Source organism: Camelus ferus, chromosome 9 (assembly GCF_009834535.1).
Source record: "Camelus ferus isolate YT-003-E chromosome 9, BCGSAC_Cfer_1.0, whole genome shotgun sequence".
Classification (NCBI taxonomy): Eukaryota; Metazoa; Chordata; class Mammalia; order Artiodactyla; family Camelidae; genus Camelus; species Camelus ferus.
The window spans coordinates 13,049,648-13,068,756 of record NC_045704.1 but is presented as its reverse complement, the minus strand read 5'-3'; the positions used below and the strand labels follow the sequence as shown (position 1 = coordinate 13,068,756).

The window sequence follows — 19,109 nt, the reverse complement described above, 5'->3', positions numbered from 1 at the left end:
GGATTTGTCCCCAAGCCTCAAGCCATAGAGAGTCCCCCTAACCCTAGCCTGGAGCGTGCCATCTGGCTGAAATTCTAGGTCTCCAGGCTCAGTTTTCTCATTCAAATGCTGTCTGTCTTCTGACTGAACAACTCTGTCACCTCCAGCTCCATCCAAACCCTCAGTCCCCAGCTGTGTCACCTCCAGCTCTGTCTGCCCTCCCACTTCCAACCCTTCCACTCCGGTCCTGCCCGTCCACTCTGCCTCTGCATTTGTTTCTCATTACTGCAACATTAGTGCCTATTGCACAACAAATAACCACAAACATAGCAACTTAAAACAATGCAAATGTATTCTCTCCACTGATCTACAGGTCAGAAATCCAGGATGGCTTGGCTGGTACTCTGAGCAGGTCTCACAAGGCCAGCAGGGTTCTTACCTGGAGGCTCTGGGAAGACTGCTTCCAAGATCACTCAGGTTATTGGCAGAATCAAGTCCCCTGGGATTGAAATACTACTCAGCCATAAAAAAGAAAAACCCAATGCATCTGCAGCAACATGGATGGTCCTAGAGATTATCATACTAAATGAAGTCAGAAGGACAAAGACAAATACCATATGATATCACTTACATGTAGAATCTAAAATGATACAAATGAACTTATAAAACAGAAACAGACTCACAGACATAAAAAACATATGGTTACCAAAGGGGAAACGGTGGGAGAGGGATAGATTAGGAGTATGGAATCAGCAGATACAAACTATTAGATATAAAATCAATAAATAATGAGGGCCTACTATATAGCAGTGTGTGTGTGTGTATATATATATATATATATATCTGAATCACTATGCTGTACACCAAAAACTAACACAACATTGTAAATCAACTATACTTCAATAACAGAAAATTTTCTTAAAGAGTAAAATGGTTCAATTGTGACATATACATACAATGGTACATTACATAGTAGTGAAATGAATGACCTACTGTTACATAATGAATCTCATAAAGTTGAGGAAGTGAAGTCATAATCAAAAGTTGTCACCTCTGAAGGGTAACGAGGAGGAGGAGGTGTGAAGAAGATTTCTGGGCTGCAGGCAACACTGTTTTCTTATATGAGTGGTTCCATTAATTTATTACTCTATCAAAATTTAATTGAGCTGTAATTTGAGATTTAGCACTCTATGTACATTACAGCTGTATTATAAAATTGTTTTAATTTTTTTAATTTAAAAAATTGTTTCACATTTTACAGAACTACCTAGATCTGAAGAAGGAGAAGGAGAAGAAGGAGAAGAAACAAGAAATACTGAAAAAATAAAATGAAAGTATACTAGTCAAGCTAGCGGGATCCACCACTTACCAGCCTGTACTAAGAAAACACTTGGCAAACATTCTTATTGAACTCTCATAAGACCCCATGAGGTGGATATAATTTGTTTCCATTTTAGAAAAGAAGCTGAGCTTCAGAGAGGTGAAATCACTTGCCAGAGTCACACAGCAATGGCACTAGATTTGTCTGATTCCATATCTCACACTTCACCACTCACCACATCACCTGCCGAACAGGTTCTTCCCCAGGTCTTATAATAAACCACCATCTAATAGCCAAAATAATAACTATCAATTATCAAGGATTACCACCTTAAGTCCTCAAGGTAACCTTAGAAGCAATTGTTATCTCCATTTCTGGGAGGAAAACTGAGGCTCAGGGAGGGTAAGCCATTGTGCCAAGGTTATAGGTAGGAAGTGACAGAGCCAAAATTCAAACTCAAGGAAGTCTGACTACAGCCTTATTATCACTCTACACTGCCCAGTAGTTAAGAGGAATGGATTCTGTCTCTTCATTCATTCAAAAAAAATTTTTGAGCTCCCATATTGGGCCAGACACGTTCTAGTTCTCAAATAGCCTCTTACTGCTAAGAACTCACATTCCAGTGAGGGGTGACAGACAGTACACAAATATAGAATATGTCATGTGGTGAGACTGTCACGATGACCACTAAAAACCGTAAGCACAGAGAGAGACAGTGCATCAGGAGAGGGCCTCTCTGAGGAAGTAATAGCTAAATGAATGCTGGTGGGATGTACCAGAAAATGCAAAAGGATTCTTTTTCTGTGTCGGGGCTAGCAAAGAGGCTGAGTGGGTGGGACATCTTTTATCCCAAATGCCTCTCCTTTGGAGTCAATTTGGGATGTAATTCTCTTCCTCTCTCTAGTTGGAAATCTGAGGTTATTTTTCCTCCAGTCTCTCCTAAAAAGGATGAATAAAACGGTTTTGGAAAGAATCCTTAGGAGACCTGTTAATACATGATGACTAGAAATAGGTACGGGAGTGGCAAGGCAGGACAGGGCAGGACAGGGCAGGACATCATTGTGACGGTGACCGGCAGCCTGGCACGGAACAGAGGGCAAAAAGGGCACGTCTTTGTGGCTGATAAGAAGTGGGGGATAGACAAGAGGTCCCTTAGTCCAACTCTCCCTTGCTTGGGCCCATTTCACAGAAGCTTGAGAAGGCAAAGAAGACGCAGCCGTCCCGCCGTGCCCTCCTAGTTGTAACCTCTTCAGTCTTCCGCTAGAACAATACGCATGCGCCCGCTCCACCAGGCTGGGCGCGCGCCGGGGCAGCCCTACGCATGCGCGGCCTCGCTGTTTCCCGTAACCGACTAGCCCAGAGCGCGCCTTGCCCCTGAGTGCGCCTGCGTCGGGCGTGGATCCCAGGTGGTTTAGACGCTGCGCGACCCCTCGGTACCGCTCCGCGCTCTTTGCGTTTTCTGGCGGGAAGAGCGCACGCTAATCTCCTCACAACGCAACTGCCGTTTTTCCTTCGTGGCCCTCAGCTGTGTCCAGAGCCTGGGACGTGACCGCAGGTGCGCGTTGGCCGTGGCGAGGTTCCCTGGAGTAGCCGTGTCAGAGCCCCTCCCGAAATCCTGGCAGATTTTTATCATAGAAGAGAGTCCCCAGTGTCAGGGCCTTCCAAGTCTTGAAATCTTTTTGAAATCCTAACCAAATCTCCTCAGAAATACTGAAAGGAACCCCCAGGAAATCTTAATAGGTGACCCCTGAAATCTGGTCAGAATCTTTCAGGAGTCCTATCAGACTTCTCCCTCAGAGCCTCCCTCTCTGAAATCCCGTTTCACTCCCTACCCAGATCCTGTCAGAGGCCCCCAAAAGTTCTGCCAAAGAGCCTCAGAAATCTTGTCAAACCCACCAAAACTCCTGTCAGATTCTCCAAAATCCTGTCAGAGATGCCCCCTCAGAAACCAAGAGACTCCCCAGAAATCCAGTCAGAGACCCCCTTAAAGTCCCCAGAATTCCTGCCTGACTCCTCCTCCTGCTAGAATCTCCCAAAGACCCCCAAGGTCCACCAGGGCCTCCCTCGGTCCCTTACCAAGAGTTTATCCCTCAAACCTTGTCAGAGGCTCCCAGTGCCTGTCAGCACCCTCGCTCACAGACACCCTTCCCCACTCAGCCTCATTCTGCATCCTCCATCCTTGTCCACACCCTGGAAGAGTCTCTCTTTAAAGACCCCTTTTTCTAGAACCTTCTAAAAGCTGACAAGAAGAGTATATTCCACAACTGGAGCCACAGAGAGCAGGGTGTGGGGAGTCCTTGGTGAGTAAAGAGGGGCTGAGTGGATGGGGTGAGGACAGACAGGCCCCAGGCAACCCTATGTTGAACATTTGCCCCAGTGTGCCCCGTTCAGCCTGAAGATCACTGTTGTCTGTTGTCATTTTTAAGAGTGCCCTTTTCACTCTGGAAGGTGTCCTGGAGTTGAGCCCAAAAGTCGTGTGGTCAAGCTGATTGTAACAAAGGCAGGACAGGGCATTGTCAGGGCACAGGGGAGGGAGTCCCTAACTGCTGTGTTGACGGGGGACGAGGGGGCCTGCAGTGTGACCTGGGCTGGGAAGGACCATGGGCAGATGCTGAATCCCCATAAGCTGTGATGAGAGTGAGGGACCTGGAGGTCAGCCAGCGGAGCGAAAAGTGACAAAAAAGAAGCCAGGAGTTAAAAGGACCACTCTGTTCCACACCAGCCTGAGGGGCTGAGACTTAGTCCTGAGGGCACTAGGTAGCCATGGGAGGGCTGGGAGCAGGAGAGAGATAGGGGAGGCTCGCCAGGGAGGCTAACAGCTCCAAATACAGATGGACGTAGCGAGAATGTCAGTAGCTAAGGGCGGTTTGGGACCCCAGAAACAGCATCTCGTTCAGAAATGTTTTCCAGAAGAGGGGATATGTGAGCTAAGACACGAAGGGCTGGGGAGGAGGGTGTCCCAGCCAGAGACCGGGAGGTGGAAACAGCCAGCCCAGTTTGGGGAAAAGCATGTAGTTTAGAGTGGCTGAAGCAGCAAGTGGGATTTGGAGTGGGGGAGGCAGGTGGACCCAGGCCGTGCAGACCCTTAGATATCAAGTCCAAGGTCAAGGCTTTTTGCCCAGGGTGCTGGGGAGCCATGGAACAACACTGAGCAAGGGGGGCAGGTCAGCTCTGAGGCCCTGTGAGGATAGACTGACGCCAGGAGGCTGAAGAGGAGGCTGGGACGAGGGCCCAGGGGGAGAGGCTGAAGCCTGATCCAGGCCTTAGGGAAGGAGAGGAGGGGACAGCGTAGGAGGGACAGGGCTGGGGAACTTCATAAATAGGAGGGATGGCAGGAGGCAGTGACCCCCACCCACCAGCCCTACTTTGATCTCTTCCGCCTACTCCTTGGGCCCCCATTTTCCCAGCCCCCACCTCCAATCCATAAAACAGGTCTGAGCGGGAGCTGCTCTGGTCCAGGCAGGGGTGGGCAAACAGGTTCTGAGAACCCAGAGTGGCCTGGGGCACAGGTGGGGCAGCGCAGTGGCTGGTCTGCAGAGGCCATTTCCCTGTCTGTCCTTCCAGGAGCTCTTGGAGCAGCCAGTCCTTTTTCAGTCCCTCCCAGTGATGGAGAGAGGCTGTTAGTTTCGTCAGCAGCTGCAGAGCAGCAGGGGTGGCCCATGGACCTGCCAGAGGCCCAGGCGGGTGGTCCGGCTACAAAAAGTAAGTGGCTGGTTCCCTGTTTGTCCAGCGGGAGGATAAGGAGGGAGCAGAGGGCATATGAGGCACCAGGCTGTGACTCGGGGACTTAGGAGAGGTGGCTAGGGGTGGCAGAGCCTCCACTTTGATGCAGGGTGGGAGCGAGGTATCGATCATTTGATTAAGTTCCTGCTGTGTGCCCACCTGCCTGGACACCTGATCTCATTTGACTGGGAGAGAGTAGAAGCCTCTGTGTGCGCCGTGTCCCCTGCCTGGAGTGCCCTTCTCCAGGGACTGGCAGCATCACCCCTCACTTCACTCAGATCTCTGCTTTCTATCAAGCAGCTGCCCTGTCGCCCTCTCTCCCCTTTCCCACTTTACTTTTCTTCATAGCACTAACATGTACTGTCTGCCTCTTTAGACTCCGTCTCCCTCACTAGAACATGAGCTCCACAGGACAGGCTCGGTTTTATTCACTCTGCTATTCCCTGTCCCTAGAGCAGCACTGGCCAACGTGCAAACCATAGACATAATTGTAAATTCTGTTAGTAGCCACATTAAAAGAAAAAAGAAACAGACAAATGAATGGCAATCATAGATCTTATTTAACCCAATATATCCAAAACAGTATAAATATATTGGAGTTCTTCTCTTTTTTTCATACTAAGTCTTCAAAACCTGGTGTGTGCTTTACCCTCACAGAGCATCTCAATTCACACTCAATACTGTTCAGGTCTCAAGAACAACTGTGGCCAGTGTCTGCCCTGTTGGTTACGCTGTCCTAGAATAATGCCTGGCATGTAATAGGAACCTAATCACTAAGTCCCTGAGTGATTGGATGGATGCAGACAAAATGGGTGCAAAAACAGCTTCAGGAGGAAGACGCTGGGTTGTCCTTTCTGAAGCTCACCTGTTAAGTGAGAGAGCCCAATCTGATGGGGAGGAGGATCCCAGCCTAGAGGAGAGGCAGGGCCCTTTTCTTAGAGCCTCCTAGCGTCCAGCAGCAGAGCCTGCATCTTTTCTCAAGACTGCAGACCTGGACTCTGGCCTCAGAAGTCTCTCCAGATAGGAAGGTAGGAGGCCAACACCCAGGTTTGGGAAGTCAGGGCAGTGGGACCGAGTGACCAGCATCTAAACTTCATCTGCACCAGCAGAGGGCGCGCGGCCACCGAGGAACCCATGGGCAAGGGCTGAGCCAGCTTTGGGAGGCTCACGAAAGGAAGGGAGGGACACACCCGAGAGAGATGGAGACCGAGGAAGGCAGCGGGTGAAAAGAGACAGAGAGACAGCAGAAGGAGAGAGAAGGCTCGGGGAGCAGAGAGTTGCAGAGACACGGGAAAAGAAGCATAGAGAAGCAGAGACAGGGAAGAAAAGCCACAGACGTGGAGACAGAGAGGCGGGACTCAGGGGACAGAGAGATGGGGAGGAAGACAGAAAGAGCCAGAGAGAAAACTAGAGAAGGGACAGGACAGAGACACACAGAGAGATAGAGACACTGAGGAAGGAAATGAAAGAAAGAGAACGGAGAGAGACAGAGTGACATCTTCCTGAGGGGCCCTGGGAGGCAGTGTCACATCTGCACTGTAGATACATGCAGATCCTCAGAGCCCGTGACATCTGGAGCCAGACAGACGTCGCTGGGCCCCCCTCCTCCATAACACGGGATGCTTGGTGAGGGGAGTGTCTCCCCCAGCTGTAGGTTCCTGCTCCCCTTCCCTAAGAGCATGGATTCAAACCCGAGGTGGCCGAATTTTAGCTCACTGTAAAGAATCCTTGAAGAGTTAGAGGAATGAGAAAGGGCACTTGTATGTTGAATATGTGACCTTGGGCAAGTTCCTAACTTCTCTGTGCCTGAGTATCCTCATCTGTAAAGTGGGGCTAATAATACCAGCCACCATGGTTCATACAAGATGCTGAAAAGACGCCTGGCACCTATTCAATGCTGAATAAATGTTCAATTTTATTATTGAGCTTCTACCACATGCCAGGCCCTCTGCTGGGCTTTTCTAGATTTTTATCTCATTTCAACTCTAGGAGGGAAAACACCCCTCCCTCCCCATTTTCCAGAGGAAGAAACTGAGGCTCAGAGAGGCTGAGTTCCTTGCCCGGGTTGTCCCCTGGGTCTGCCAGACCCTGTGCTTGGGCCAATGCTACACCCACCTATCCAAGAGCAGGGCAGGGAGCCTCAAAGATTACTTACAGCCCTAGAAAAGAGGCTTGACTGGCCCAGTGGCTCCTGGGGTAGGGAAATGTAGGCTCCTCCTGTATATTGGAGCATTTATTGAGTGCCTGTTATGTGTGGGCACAATGGATACAGCAGTGGACAAACAGACCCCAGGATATTCACATTGTGTGTGTGTGGAGTGAGAGAGCTCTTCACAAACACAGACCTAACCCATCGCTGAGGAAAGGGATCACTTCCCCATTTTACTCGTGGGGAAACTGAGGCTACAAATGGAGAACAGACTTGCCCACAGTCATGCAACTGGGCTTCTAACTGCTCCCTCACCACCCACCCTGGCTGGATCGCCCCATCCCCCTTTGTCTCAAGCCCCTAGCCGGGGCTCGGATGACGCCAGCCTTGAGGATGTGAGGAGAGACCCAGCCCCCCGAGGAGGGCTAGGAGACCGGAGATGTTGCAGGCAAGATCGATCCACGCTGCCCGCGCATTATTGGATTGTTCCTGGCTCCTGGGCCCCGCTTCATCCTCGGCTTCTCCCAGAATCCTCTCTTCTTTGCCCTCCTCCGCCCCTGGCCCCCTCTGAGCCGAGCTTGGGAAGCATGGGAAGAGAGGAGGAAAGGCTGTACTTGCTATCTGGGCTCCTGAGTGGTTTGGACACAAAGGATTAGACAGCAGGGGGCACTTCCTGGCCTGAAAGATAGGGCTCACATCCCCAGGTCAGGGGGTGAGGGGGGGAGGTAATTCAAAGACTCTCACATTGCGTGCCCCCACCCAAAGCTTCCTACTCCCTCCGCAGGATCCCAGGACTAGTTCACTTCTATTCATCCTCCTTCCTCACGGGTGGGCTGGCTCTCTTGTCTCCTCAGTGTACCTCTGGGACAAGCCGGAAGAGGGGAGCCTGGGGACTCTGCTCAGCTTAGAGGAGCAAATACTCAACTCCACATTTGAAGCTTGTGATCCCCAAAGGACAGGTCAGAGAGACAAGGAATAAAAAGAGATGGAGCCTGGGGGCTGGGATCTCGGGAGCCACAGAGAGAGCAATGGGCTAGGTTGAAAGTGGGTGAGTGTGGGAAGCTTCCGGAAGGAAGTAGCTAAGGGGATGGAGGCCTTTCAGGACAAGGACAGTGTGGGGAGGAAAACTTGGGGGACACTGACAGAGGAAGGTGGGGCTTTGGAGCCTGAAGAGGGAAGAAGGTCAGCCACGGTGAGCCTGGTAGGGCACAGCTGGTATTCCCGTCCACCCTCTGAGGTAGGGATGCCTGGGCCCCATTTCTATGTGAAATAGTTGAGAAGAAGGGAAAGGTATTGTCCAAGGAGTCTCAGCCGGCTGGCCGTGGTGCAGGGGTGCCACTAGCCCAGCCAGTGGTCCCACTTCAAAGCCATCCCCATCCCCCACCCCTCACCTGCCCGTCTCCCTCATAGCATGCTCTATCCCTAGGCACCGTGGCTGTGACCCATGTACTAGCCTACCTGGAGGCTGTAACGGGACGGGGCCCCCAGGATGCGCGCCTCCAAACACTAGCCTGCAGCCTGGACCCCAATGGGGAAGGCCCTCAGGCCACCGTGGACTTGGACACCTTCCTGGTCATCATGCGAGACTGGATCGCTGCCTGTCAGCTGGATGGGTGAGTCCCTGCACCTCCACCCTCCCCCAGGAAACCCTTCCTAAGATCTAACCTCATTTCTGCTTACTACAGCCAGCACCCTATGGGCACAGGGACCTGCTGTGGCTGGAAAGAGGCTGATGAGGAAAGAAAAGTAAAGAGATGGGTTGGGGGAGGGGCAGAGGGTCTGAGGGTAAAGTACCTACGATGGGGAGGCAGAGGAAGTCTGTGGGGCAGAAATAAAAGGGGCTGGAAGGAGGAGAGCAGGGCCCCTCCCCATCCCTCCTCCAAACCCAGTCCTCGCCCCTCCTGTTTTTCCATCTGGCCCCAGGCACTTGCCATCTGGCCTCACCTTCCTCCCCACGGTGCTTGCTCTCACCTGATCTGGCCCCTCCTTCCGCCACCCCCAACCCCTCTGCCCGTGGCTGGTCAGGACGAGGGTGGTGGCTGCAGGGGGCTCGAAGCTTCATCCCTTTGATACAGGGGATTAGAGCTGGAAGAGGAGACCGCCTTCGAGGGAGCCCTGACCTCCCAGCAACAGCCATCTGGTGAGATTGCTATATATAGAATGAAGCACACAGGCTCAGAGTCAGACAGTGGGGGGGACTTCCCACCTGGGGGCAGAGCAAAGGATAGGGTGGGACACCAGAGGCATTTGCTCTAACGTGGAGCTGTGGAGTTTGGCTTTCTAGGCTTTGGTTTTTACTCCATGACTGTGTCCCTACCTTCCCTGAGCTTTGAGTTTGGTTCTTCTTCCTCACAGGTTGTTTCCAGCTCCTTCTCCAAATACCAACCCCATTACAGAGGCCTACAAGGCCCCTCCCACCATCACCATCATGGTCCTCAAGCCGGCCCCTCCCTGCACTTTGGTCCCTGCATTTGCAGTCCCTCTGGCCTTGCCTGCTCACCTGCCTCATCTCCAGCCTTGGCTCAGGCTGTTTTCTCAACCTAAACTGTCTACCAGGCCTTTCCTCATCCTGCACACCTGGTGGGGAAGCCCTGGTGGGGAAGCTCTGGGATGCTGCAGGCTAAGGGCCCTTACTCTTCGGCTCACTCAGCCCAGACCTGCATTCCTTTCCTGCAGAAATCTGATTATCTGACTAGTTACCTGCCACGCTGTTTGGTTAGTTGGTTTGCTCACCATTCTACCCCAAAGCCTTCACACATAGGAGGTGCTCCATAAAAAAGTGTTGATGTTGTGTTTCTCCACTCTTACAAAAACAAAACAAAAGCCAAAAAAATACAGCCTTCTTGGCATTCTCTTCAACCTCCTCCAACCGGGCTTGGGGGCCAAGAGAGGGCTGTGAGCAGGGGAGAGGCAGGTCAGCTCCAAACAAGGAAAGACCCTTCTGCAGCCAAGTGCGGGGAAGGACAGGAGGGAGAGGCTGGAGGCTAGAAGACCGAGAGGAGGCTGTCCGGGGAAGAAGGCAAGGAGTGAGGGAGTCAGGACAGCCCAGTGTCTGGGTGGGTGAGTTGGGGTACTGAGAGGAGAAACAGGTTTAGGGTAGTTGAGGGGCTGCCCACTGTAGGGCATGATGAATGTGGGGTGGTTGGGGCCATGAGGAGATCCAGCCTGAGTTCAAGTTACCCATGAGCAGGAGTCCTTTCTGGATGGTGGATGTAATTGCAGCCCCAGGAGCAGGTGGAATCACCCAGAGTTAATGTGAAGGTGGAGGCTAAAGGAGGACCAAGGCCATAGTCCTGGAGTACCCCAACATCAAAGGTCACCTGGGAGCCCACCACCCTCTATGTCTCCCTCCAGGATGCCCAGAAGCTGAGGATCCAGCCAACCTGGAGAGCTTCGGAGGCGAAGACCCCAGACCTGAGTTGTACCTATCCTCAGGCCCCTTCCTGCCCTCTCCTTGCCCTGTGACTTCCTGCCTGCCTGGGGCCCGGGGCTTGGCCTAGGGCTTCGGGTCCCTCGGGAAAGTGGGTGAGGGACAGGGGCTGTGCCAAGAGCACAGGAAGAACAGGGTAGCCTCCCTCCTGTTTCTCTTTCTCTCCAAAAGCCGCATCTTCCCTTCACCAACACCTACCCTGACCTGGGGAAAGGAGGCCAGGGCTGTGGGCAGTGACCCTGGACCTTCCCTGCCCTCAGGCCCACCACAGCTGACCTGCTGAGCAGTCTGGAGGACTTGGAGCTCAGCAACCGCCGCCTGGTGGGGGAGAACGCCAAATTGCAGCGCAGTGTGGAGACGGCCGAGGAGGGGTCTGCACGCCTCCGGGAGGAGATTTTGGCCCTGCGCAAGCAGCTCCGCAGGTGCGCCTGGCCCCAGCCCGCCCTCCCTCACCCCCATGTCCCACCTGCCCGCAGCCCCAGGCTTGCTCCCACTCAGTCTATTAGACAGAAACTGGGTCTCTGCCCCACTACTCAGTCTCCTTCCTTCCTTTTCTCTGAGTCTCTGGGATTTCTTTGTTGCTCCCATCTCTCTGAGTGGATCTATCACTGTGGTCTCTGTCTTCCTCTCTCTCATGTGACCCACCTGCCCTGCCCCAACTCAGCACCCAGCAGGCTCTGCAGTTTGCCAAGGCTGTGGATGAGGAGTTGGAGGATCTGAAGACTCTGGCCAAGAGCCTGGAGGAACAGAATCGCAACCTTCTGGCCCAGGCCCGGCGGACGGTGGGTTTGGGGCAAGGGGCATGAAGGTGCATTCTTTCCTCCCACTTTCTCAGAGTCTGAGCAACAGAGCCTGAGTGTGGAGTGCGAGAGGGCAGAGGCCACCCAGGCTTCCTCCCTCAGTCCAGGTCCCGCTGACCCCAGACTTTGGGTCCAGATCTACTTGCCATCCCTCTTGTGACAAAGGGGAGCCATCAGGGGTCCCCAGACCTATTCCTCAGCCCTGTTCCTCAATGGTCCAGGCCTGAGTTGTGTTCCTAAGGGTGGGAAAAGGGCAATATGGGGGCCAGGAGTTCTGAAAAGAAGCCTTTGTTCTCTCTCTCGGGTTGGTCAGGAAAAGGAGCAGCAGCATCTGGTGGCTGAGATGGAGACTCTGCACGAGGAGGTGAGCTGAGACCCAGCACCCATCCCCACCCCTTCCCCAGTCCTCAGGATCTTCCCACCCTACCCCCTGCTGCCCCAAACACCCTTCAGTTTGGTGAGGGAGACCCTAGAATCCCAATAATGTATGAATGTCCCTGAAGGTCACATCGTTACATGTGAGAACTGCCACAGTTGGTAAGAATGTGGGGCATGGGGCGGACTGCCTGGTTATGCTGAGGCTGTCTCCATAAGCATGGGCCATTCCATCCCTTCTCTGTGCCTTGGTGTCCCCACCTGTGAAAATGGGCATCATAATGGAATCTCCCTGGTTGGATTGTATGATATTTAAATAGAGGATGCTTGTAAAGTCCTAAGAACAAGGCAGGACACATGGTAAGAGCTCACTAAAAGTTAGCTAATGTTGTTCATATATTAGTATTATTAATAGCGGAAAGAACACAGGCCCTAAAGTCAGTCCTGAGTTCAAATCCCATCTCTGCCACTTACAAAACAGACAATCTTTAGGCATGTGACTTCTCCTTCCTGAGCCTTAGTTTTATTCTCTAAGAACAGCGCAGAAGGGTATCTGTTCAATAGGATTGTTGTGGGAATTAAATGGGTGATTTTAGTCCAGAGCTTAGCACATAACATGAACTGGCCCAGTCCAACCTCATGTCTAATTCAAGCCGTATTCCATCTGAGACAGAAAACATCATCTTAGTTAATTCTGGGCCCACCTAGTCCTTTTAGGTGGAAACTGAAACTGATCAATTGATGATGAAACTCATCACTGACCCCCCTACTACCCCTCCACGTACACAAGGTGGCATCTAAGTTGCTGCAGACCCTCGCAGCATCTCAGTGCTCCTCAGTCAATGTCTATTCTCCCTACTGGTCACAAGATTGATGTTTGTTGTTCCATCTGGGCCTCAGCCTTAGTCACCACTGCACACTAGCATCCACTGGGAGGCTGACATTGCCTTCTGGTCTCTGACGTACTCTCCTCACTGCATCTGCAGTGGTGGTGGCTCTTATCTGGACCCCACAACCCACCAATGCTGCTGGGGGTCCTCCACACCCTTCCAGGGGCACAGAAGAGTTTTAGCTGCTTTCCTATAATTCTTTGTCACCCTCACGGGGCCCTCTGTGCCTCATCTCCTTACAGAGCCATCTCTATTCTATAATTCACACACCTTGCTAGTTCTGAGAGTGAGTTGGGAAACACCTGTCTCAGATTCCCAGACGTCCCAGGGATTCTGTGATTCAACTGCATCCATCCTCTCCACCCCTCACAGCTTGGGGCTGGCTCAGGGCCCATTTTCATCCTATTGTTCTCTTTTTCGATTCTCCTAAACCCCTCCCCCAGCCCTAAGGATCACTGCCCAGTCCAGGCAATAATACTCATTCTGCCTTATCCCCCCAAATCTCTTTGTCCTACATCTGTATTATGGCTTTTACATTTAAACCAAAAAATACTCCACATTGTGCTCTGGCTCTTCCATGAAAATTCCCTCTCTTGGGGCAAAGGAAATCTTCACTGCCGGTTGGCTGTCATGGTGTGAGGCATGGGATGCAGACAGGATGTGACTATTTCTTCCAGAACATCTCTTTTTAAGAACAAGGAGAAACTTGCCCTGAAGCCCCATGGCAGAACCTCCCTCATATCTCATTGGCGAAAGTGACATCAAATGATTATAGCCAAACGACTCCCTGGCATGGGTAACACAGCAGTGGCTGGAATACTTTCAGCTCCAAGGAAGAAAATGCTGAAGAAATGGCAGCTTCAGTCTGAAGGACACTCGTTTACTTAACAAGAGATTTTGAAGATTCTGGGCTAGGTTGGCAGCTTTTTGACTTGTTTGCCTGTGGCCTCAGAATCATAGATGGCTGCAACAGTTCCAAACTTCATGTTCTCCCTCAAACCAGGACAAAGAGGGGTGAATGCTCCTCTTATGCTCTCTCTTTTCATAAGAAGGAAAAACTTTTCCAGGAGCACCCCTATTTCACCCCCACACCAGCAGACCTCTCCTACATCTCACTGGACAAACTGGATCACATGACAAGGGAAGCTGGGAGAATATCTGACCTTCCTCAGCCTGCAGAGTGGGAGACAAATGAGTGAGGGCAGGGTGAGAATGGCTGTTGGATTAGCTAACCAGCCTGGTGTCCTGAATCCGCCTAGATTTCCATCTTGATTTCACCTCCAGGGCTGGGGCTGGGACCCCTCTGTCCACATGGAGAGTGAGCCCCCAATGAAAGCAGGAGAAGGAATAAGCAGGGTGAATGGCAGCCAGCGGTCTCTGCCTCCTCCTGGTCCAGAGGGCCTGCTGCCAGGGCAAGTGCCTTGAGCAGCGCCTGGGACATCATAGGCGCTCGATAAACAAGCTATTCTTGGTTCCCTCCCCCTCCCCGGCAGCTGCCTACAGAGCATCTATAGATTGAGTTCTCAAGTTACAGTAGAATAATGCAGGAGTAAGGGACACTCAGACACTCAGCTTTCCTACAAGAACCTACAGAGCAGGGCTCAGGTTACTGCAGAAGAAGGCAGGAGTGGCTGAGTAACCAGATTCCCTGCCAAGAGGCCCAGGATCCAGCCTGCAAATCCCAACCAGGTGGACAGATGTTGACACAGCATTCCTGGCCCGTCCTTCCTCCGCCCTTCACCTGGCAGCCCAGGCCCGCTGAGACTGAGAGGGAGGGAGGGCAGGTGATGGAGGACTTGGAGCTGAGCCTGGCTGTAGAGAGGGAGGAGCTGGCCTTGGTATCCCCAGGGGCACTGGGAGGAGGGGTGTGGCAAAGGGGAGTCAGACTGCCTCCGTGCTCCGAAATGCTTTCCCCCAGTGACCGCCTCACTTTGAAACTCAGGGCAACTCACTAGGTTTTTGGTGCCTGGAAACTCTAGACTGGAATTTGGTCCATTTTATTTTCAGGGCCGCATTCTGTGGCTGGCTTGGGCTGCCCTCTCCTGGCCCCTTGTTTTCCCAGATAACTCTCCTCAGCTCTGAGGACTCAGCCCCAGTACTGCCTTCTTGCAAAGCCCCTCACCTGGGCTCCCACAGGACCCAGGCCCTAGGCCTCTTCAGAACCTTCTTCAACCTTGTTAATATTTGCTTCTGTGTCAGTCTCCACCTCTAGTGATGAGCAACTTGAGGCGAAGGACAAAGCTGGTTCCCTGTTCTCATTCAGGGCTGAGTCTGCTTCAGAGGAGAGATTGGGAGTTAAAAGTGCAGGATTTGGAATCAGGTTTGGGTTTGAGTCCACTTACTCTCCGTATGACCTTGGCTAAGTTTCTTAGCCCCTCCACTGCACAATTTCCTCTGTAAAATTGGGGATGACAGTGTAAACATTCATAGTTGGGACAGCCAGAATTTACATTCTTCCTGAACGCACGGTGTGATGCGTATAGCAGCACCTATGAACTCTTGCCAAAAAATTGAACAAGAGTCTGGACAAGGCCCTAGATCTATCCACAAGTTATAGGAAATAATAAGGCAAGAGGAACATGGTTAACATCCTACACAGGAAATGAGAGCACAGTAAACCAAATCCAAATGCACCAATTCTACAGGACAAATAACCTGGTTTCTGCCACAAATGAAGTGCCCAAAAAAGTGCTAGGATTGGGAAGGTAGGGGATCACTGTCGGATGGAAAGAAATGAGACATTTCAACCAAAAGCCATGGTGGACCTTGTTTGTATCTTTATGTGAAAAGACACTTGTGAGACAATGAAAACCAAGAAAGAGCACTCGGTGTGCAGTGATCCTGAGGAATTACTATTAATTTTGTTAAGCTTGATAATGGCATTGTGGTTTTGCTAAAGAAAAAGTTCTCTAGTAGGGCATATAAATGCTGGAGTAGTAACAGGTGAAATTATATGATGCCTGGGGTTTGCTTTGAAATAATCTGGTTAAACAAAACCAAACAAAAAAACCTGACAGAGAAGAAACAAACAGGGAAAATGTATATATTTATTGAAGCTGGGTGATGATGGGTAAAGGGGGTTCCTCATACTGTTATTTTTACTTTTGGTGGTTTAAAATTCATAATACAAAGTTTTAGAAATATGTTTAATGTAACCTTTACTGGACATTTGGTTTATGCCAGGTACTGTTCTAAATGCTTTGTGGTCATTAACGTATGTTAACGTGTATTTGCATGAATTCCTTCCCACCTGTGTGACCTGGGACAAGTTACTCAACCTTTCTGTGCCTCAGTTGTCTTTTATCTTTAAAACAGGGCATAAGAAATGAGTTAACACTGGCAAGGTGCTCAGTAAATGTTAGCAATAATTATTAGCTCATTTAATCCTCACATCTTATCTCCATTTTTGCAGATGGAGGACCCGCTCCATCTGCAAATCAAAGCTGAGATCCCATAGGATGGTTGGAGGGATTAAATGGGCTAAAACATATAAAGTGCTGAGCATGAGGCCCGATGCACATCAGGTGTTCAGCAAATGGTCAGCTATGAGTGATCATTATATAAAAGATATTTGTATTATTTTGTGTATGTATGTGTGTGTGTATGATATATATATATATATCTCATGGCCATTTGCTGAAGTGAACATGACCGGGGTCCCTTCTTCCAGAACGGGAAGCTACTGGCAGAGCGGGATGGAGTGAAGAAGAGGAGTGAGGAGCTGGCCATAGAGAAGGATGTCTTGAAGGTGCTACCCCTCCCTAGTGCCTTTACAACTTCCCATCACCCCTGAGGCCATTTTTACCTCACCAGTTTCAGCCCCTGTGACCTGGTGAGGTCAGGGACTTTCATCAAGCCGTCAGATTCCCAGGGCCAGTGGGCAGCTCTGCTGAAATCCCCTCAATGTAGCTGATGTCCAGAGACATGGAGGGAGGTAGAGGAGGGGGCGGGAGAGTGAGATGGGAGGGGAGGACAGGCCAGACAGATGGACGGGCTCCTTCCTCCGGCAGCGGCAGCTCTACGAGTGTGAACGCCTCATTTGCCAACGAGACACCATCCTCTCCGAGGTGAGGGGTCTCGGGGATTAACTTTTGCCTTCTATGTGTCTCCTGCCCTGAATCTGGAAAGGGAAGTCCTGCCTGGCTCTAATCCTTGGATAAGCAGCCTGGAGGAGTTGGGTTTCCCGGGAAACTGGTGCTCTCCCTCAGGCCCTAGCTCTTCCCCCAAGCACACCCTGCTCACCCCCTACCACTGACCTCAGTGTCTTGGGTGGATTGAGCCGAGTCTCAGTCAGCTTTGGGCTTTCCCAGCGCACTCGGCACATGGAGAGTCTGGCCAAGACCCTGGAGGAGTACAAAACCGCAACCCAGGTAACCCACCGGCCTGGCCCCACTCTCCCCACTGCTCTTTTGCCATCTCTGGGATTTGCTGCCTCTTTCTGTCTCTGTCTATCTTTTTCTGAGTCTCCACATCTTGTTTCTACCATCTCTACCGTTTGACTGTGTGTCTCTCCTGTCTCTCTGCCTTTTCACTTTTTCTCTATTCCTTCCTCTCTTTCTCTCACTCTATTTCCATCTTCCATCTACTTTCATTCTCTGTGTCTTCCTTATGTTTCCTTTTTTCCCCTCATATTTCTGTGTCTCTGCCTGGCTTGTTTAGGTTCTTCTCTCTGCCTCTCTCTGGGTCTAGTCTGTCTGTCTTCTGGGGCAGTTCCTCTCTCTGTCCCTTGTCTTTAGAGTCTCTTACTCCCCATGTGTTCTCTTGCCTCTCTGTGTCTCTCCTTGTTCGTTGTGTTTCCATCTCTGGCTTCCTTTTTCTAGTTTCCCTGGCTGGTAAGTTACCTTCAAGGTTCCTGTTGCTCTTTGGCTCTCTGGCTTCCTGAGTTTCTGTCACTGCTTTCTTCCCCTTCTCCCTTGGCAATATGTGTTTGGAAGAGCCCAAAGAAGTCAGAGGAGTGGAACTGACCTTGGAAGAGGAGACCAGGGGTGGGGGATGAAGGAAAACAGAGAGCCAGGGGTCCCTCATTCCTTCCTCTGCAGGAGCTGAAGCTGGAAATCTCACACCTGGAGGAGCAGCTGAGTCAGACCCACAAGGGGCTGGATGAGTGAGTGGAATGTTGAGGGTGGAGGAGGCCAGAGGGGAGCCCAAGGACAGGAACCCCCAGCCTCCAGACACAAGGTGGACTGGGTAGCAACCCCAGCATAGGCTGACTGACAGGTGGTGGGCAGGCACAGAGACAGCCTTCCCCCCCTGACTGTGTGGCCAGGCTGCCTGAAGTGGCTCAGGTGAGAAGAGTGGACTGGACCGGGCTGCTGCCACCATCGCTGGGTGTGGAGATCCAGGCCATTTGGCAGGTGGGCCTGACACCCCCAAAATACCCCAACCCACCAGCAGCCACAACTCTGACCCAACCCTGACTCTCACCCCACCCCAGTTCCCCCAGGACTATCTCAGTCCTTAACCTCATCTGAAACCCATTCCTTGGTCCAGGCACCAAACCCTTCCCAGGTATTGCCCCCATTGACTCCCTAACCCAGCCTCACACCAGCTCACTCCCACCTCCCATCTCCACACCTCAGCCCATTTCCATCCCACCTCTGACTTGTCTTCTGCCTTAATCTGATTCTTCCTGGCCTCAGAAACAACTTCTTTTCTCCCAGAAACAAGAAGTGGCAGCTACAGATCTCTCCAACCCTCTGTGTGGCATGTGGCAGTGGGAGGAGGTCGTCCATGAGACCGATGAGGAGGCTGAGTTTCCACCTGAAGCCCCAACTGGGAGGCAGGTGAGCACAGGAGGGGCTCCAAGACCATGGGGTCCAGGGGCTGGGAGAGGGGCCTGAGAGTCCATGTGCCTTCTCTGTTCCCCATCCCATAGGCGTATGTTGACTGAGGGCCTACTGGGTGTTGGCCATGGAGCCCCAAGTCAGACAGGACACCACCTCTGCCCTCTAGGGACTGGCCAGCTGGTGTGGTAGACAAAAGTGAACAAAGCAAACCCACAAACTACCTGATTTAAAATGGTACTACAGCAGGAAGGGAATAAGTGAGTTGTTCTTCCTCACGCCGTGAAGGTACATTAAGCGTTTACCTTTCAAATACAAATACCTCTAAGAAAAGCTTAGCAAGCCCACTATGAAATCTTAAACTCAACAATAGTCATTGTTTTATGACTTCCATAATTACTTGAACAATGTTTCAAACATTATTGGAAATAACTGAGACAACTCATCTTCAGTATTCACAGCAGAAAAAAGAGATTTTAATCTGTTAGTGCCAGAATTCTTTTTTAAAAGAAAATATTGCTAACAGGTCTGTAAACAACGCTGTATTGTCTTGAAAATACTACTTCAAAGCCATTCACCATCCTTAAAGGAGAAACTTTTTTCTCTGTTCACTTTTCCCTGGGTTGAGAGAAGCGTCTGTTTCTCTTCAACACCAGCAC

At 51.3% G+C, this 19,109-nt stretch overlaps 1 protein-coding gene across 8 annotated transcripts in view; it reads left to right on the top strand.

Annotated features, from left to right (window-relative positions):
- The first annotated feature begins 2,661 nt into the window (after window positions 1-2,661).
- KASH5 (KASH domain containing 5) overlaps window positions 2,662-19,109 on the top strand; it is a 24,896-nt gene continuing 8,448 nt past the window's right edge. For 4 of the 8 annotated variants that reach the window (XM_032485540.1, XM_032485536.1, XM_032485538.1 and 1 more), the window contains exons 1-16: window positions 2,662-2,855; window positions 3,513-3,600; window positions 4,865-5,002; window positions 8,027-8,131; window positions 8,599-8,785; window positions 9,248-9,312; window positions 10,527-10,593; window positions 10,863-11,024; window positions 11,267-11,384; window positions 11,716-11,766; window positions 16,338-16,415; window positions 16,678-16,734; window positions 16,978-17,037; window positions 17,707-17,771; window positions 17,934-18,021; window positions 18,328-18,450. In XM_032485540.1, coding sequence (XP_032341431.1) covers window positions 4,960-5,002; window positions 8,027-8,131; window positions 8,599-8,785; window positions 9,248-9,312; window positions 10,527-10,593; window positions 10,863-11,024; window positions 11,267-11,384; window positions 11,716-11,766; window positions 16,338-16,415; window positions 16,678-16,734; window positions 16,978-17,037; window positions 17,707-17,771; window positions 17,934-18,021; window positions 18,328-18,450 — 1,269 coding nt within the window. In that variant the 5' untranslated portion in view covers window positions 2,662-2,855; window positions 3,513-3,600; window positions 4,865-4,959. The remainder of the gene's footprint in view (window positions 2,856-3,512; window positions 3,601-4,864; window positions 5,003-8,026; window positions 8,132-8,598; window positions 8,786-9,247; window positions 9,313-10,526; window positions 10,594-10,862; window positions 11,025-11,266; window positions 11,385-11,715; window positions 11,767-16,337; window positions 16,416-16,677; window positions 16,735-16,977; window positions 17,038-17,706; window positions 17,772-17,933; window positions 18,022-18,327; window positions 18,451-19,109) is intronic. The other 4 variants (XM_014561008.2, XM_014561012.2, XM_032485539.1 and 1 more) reach the window with 4 other exon arrangements.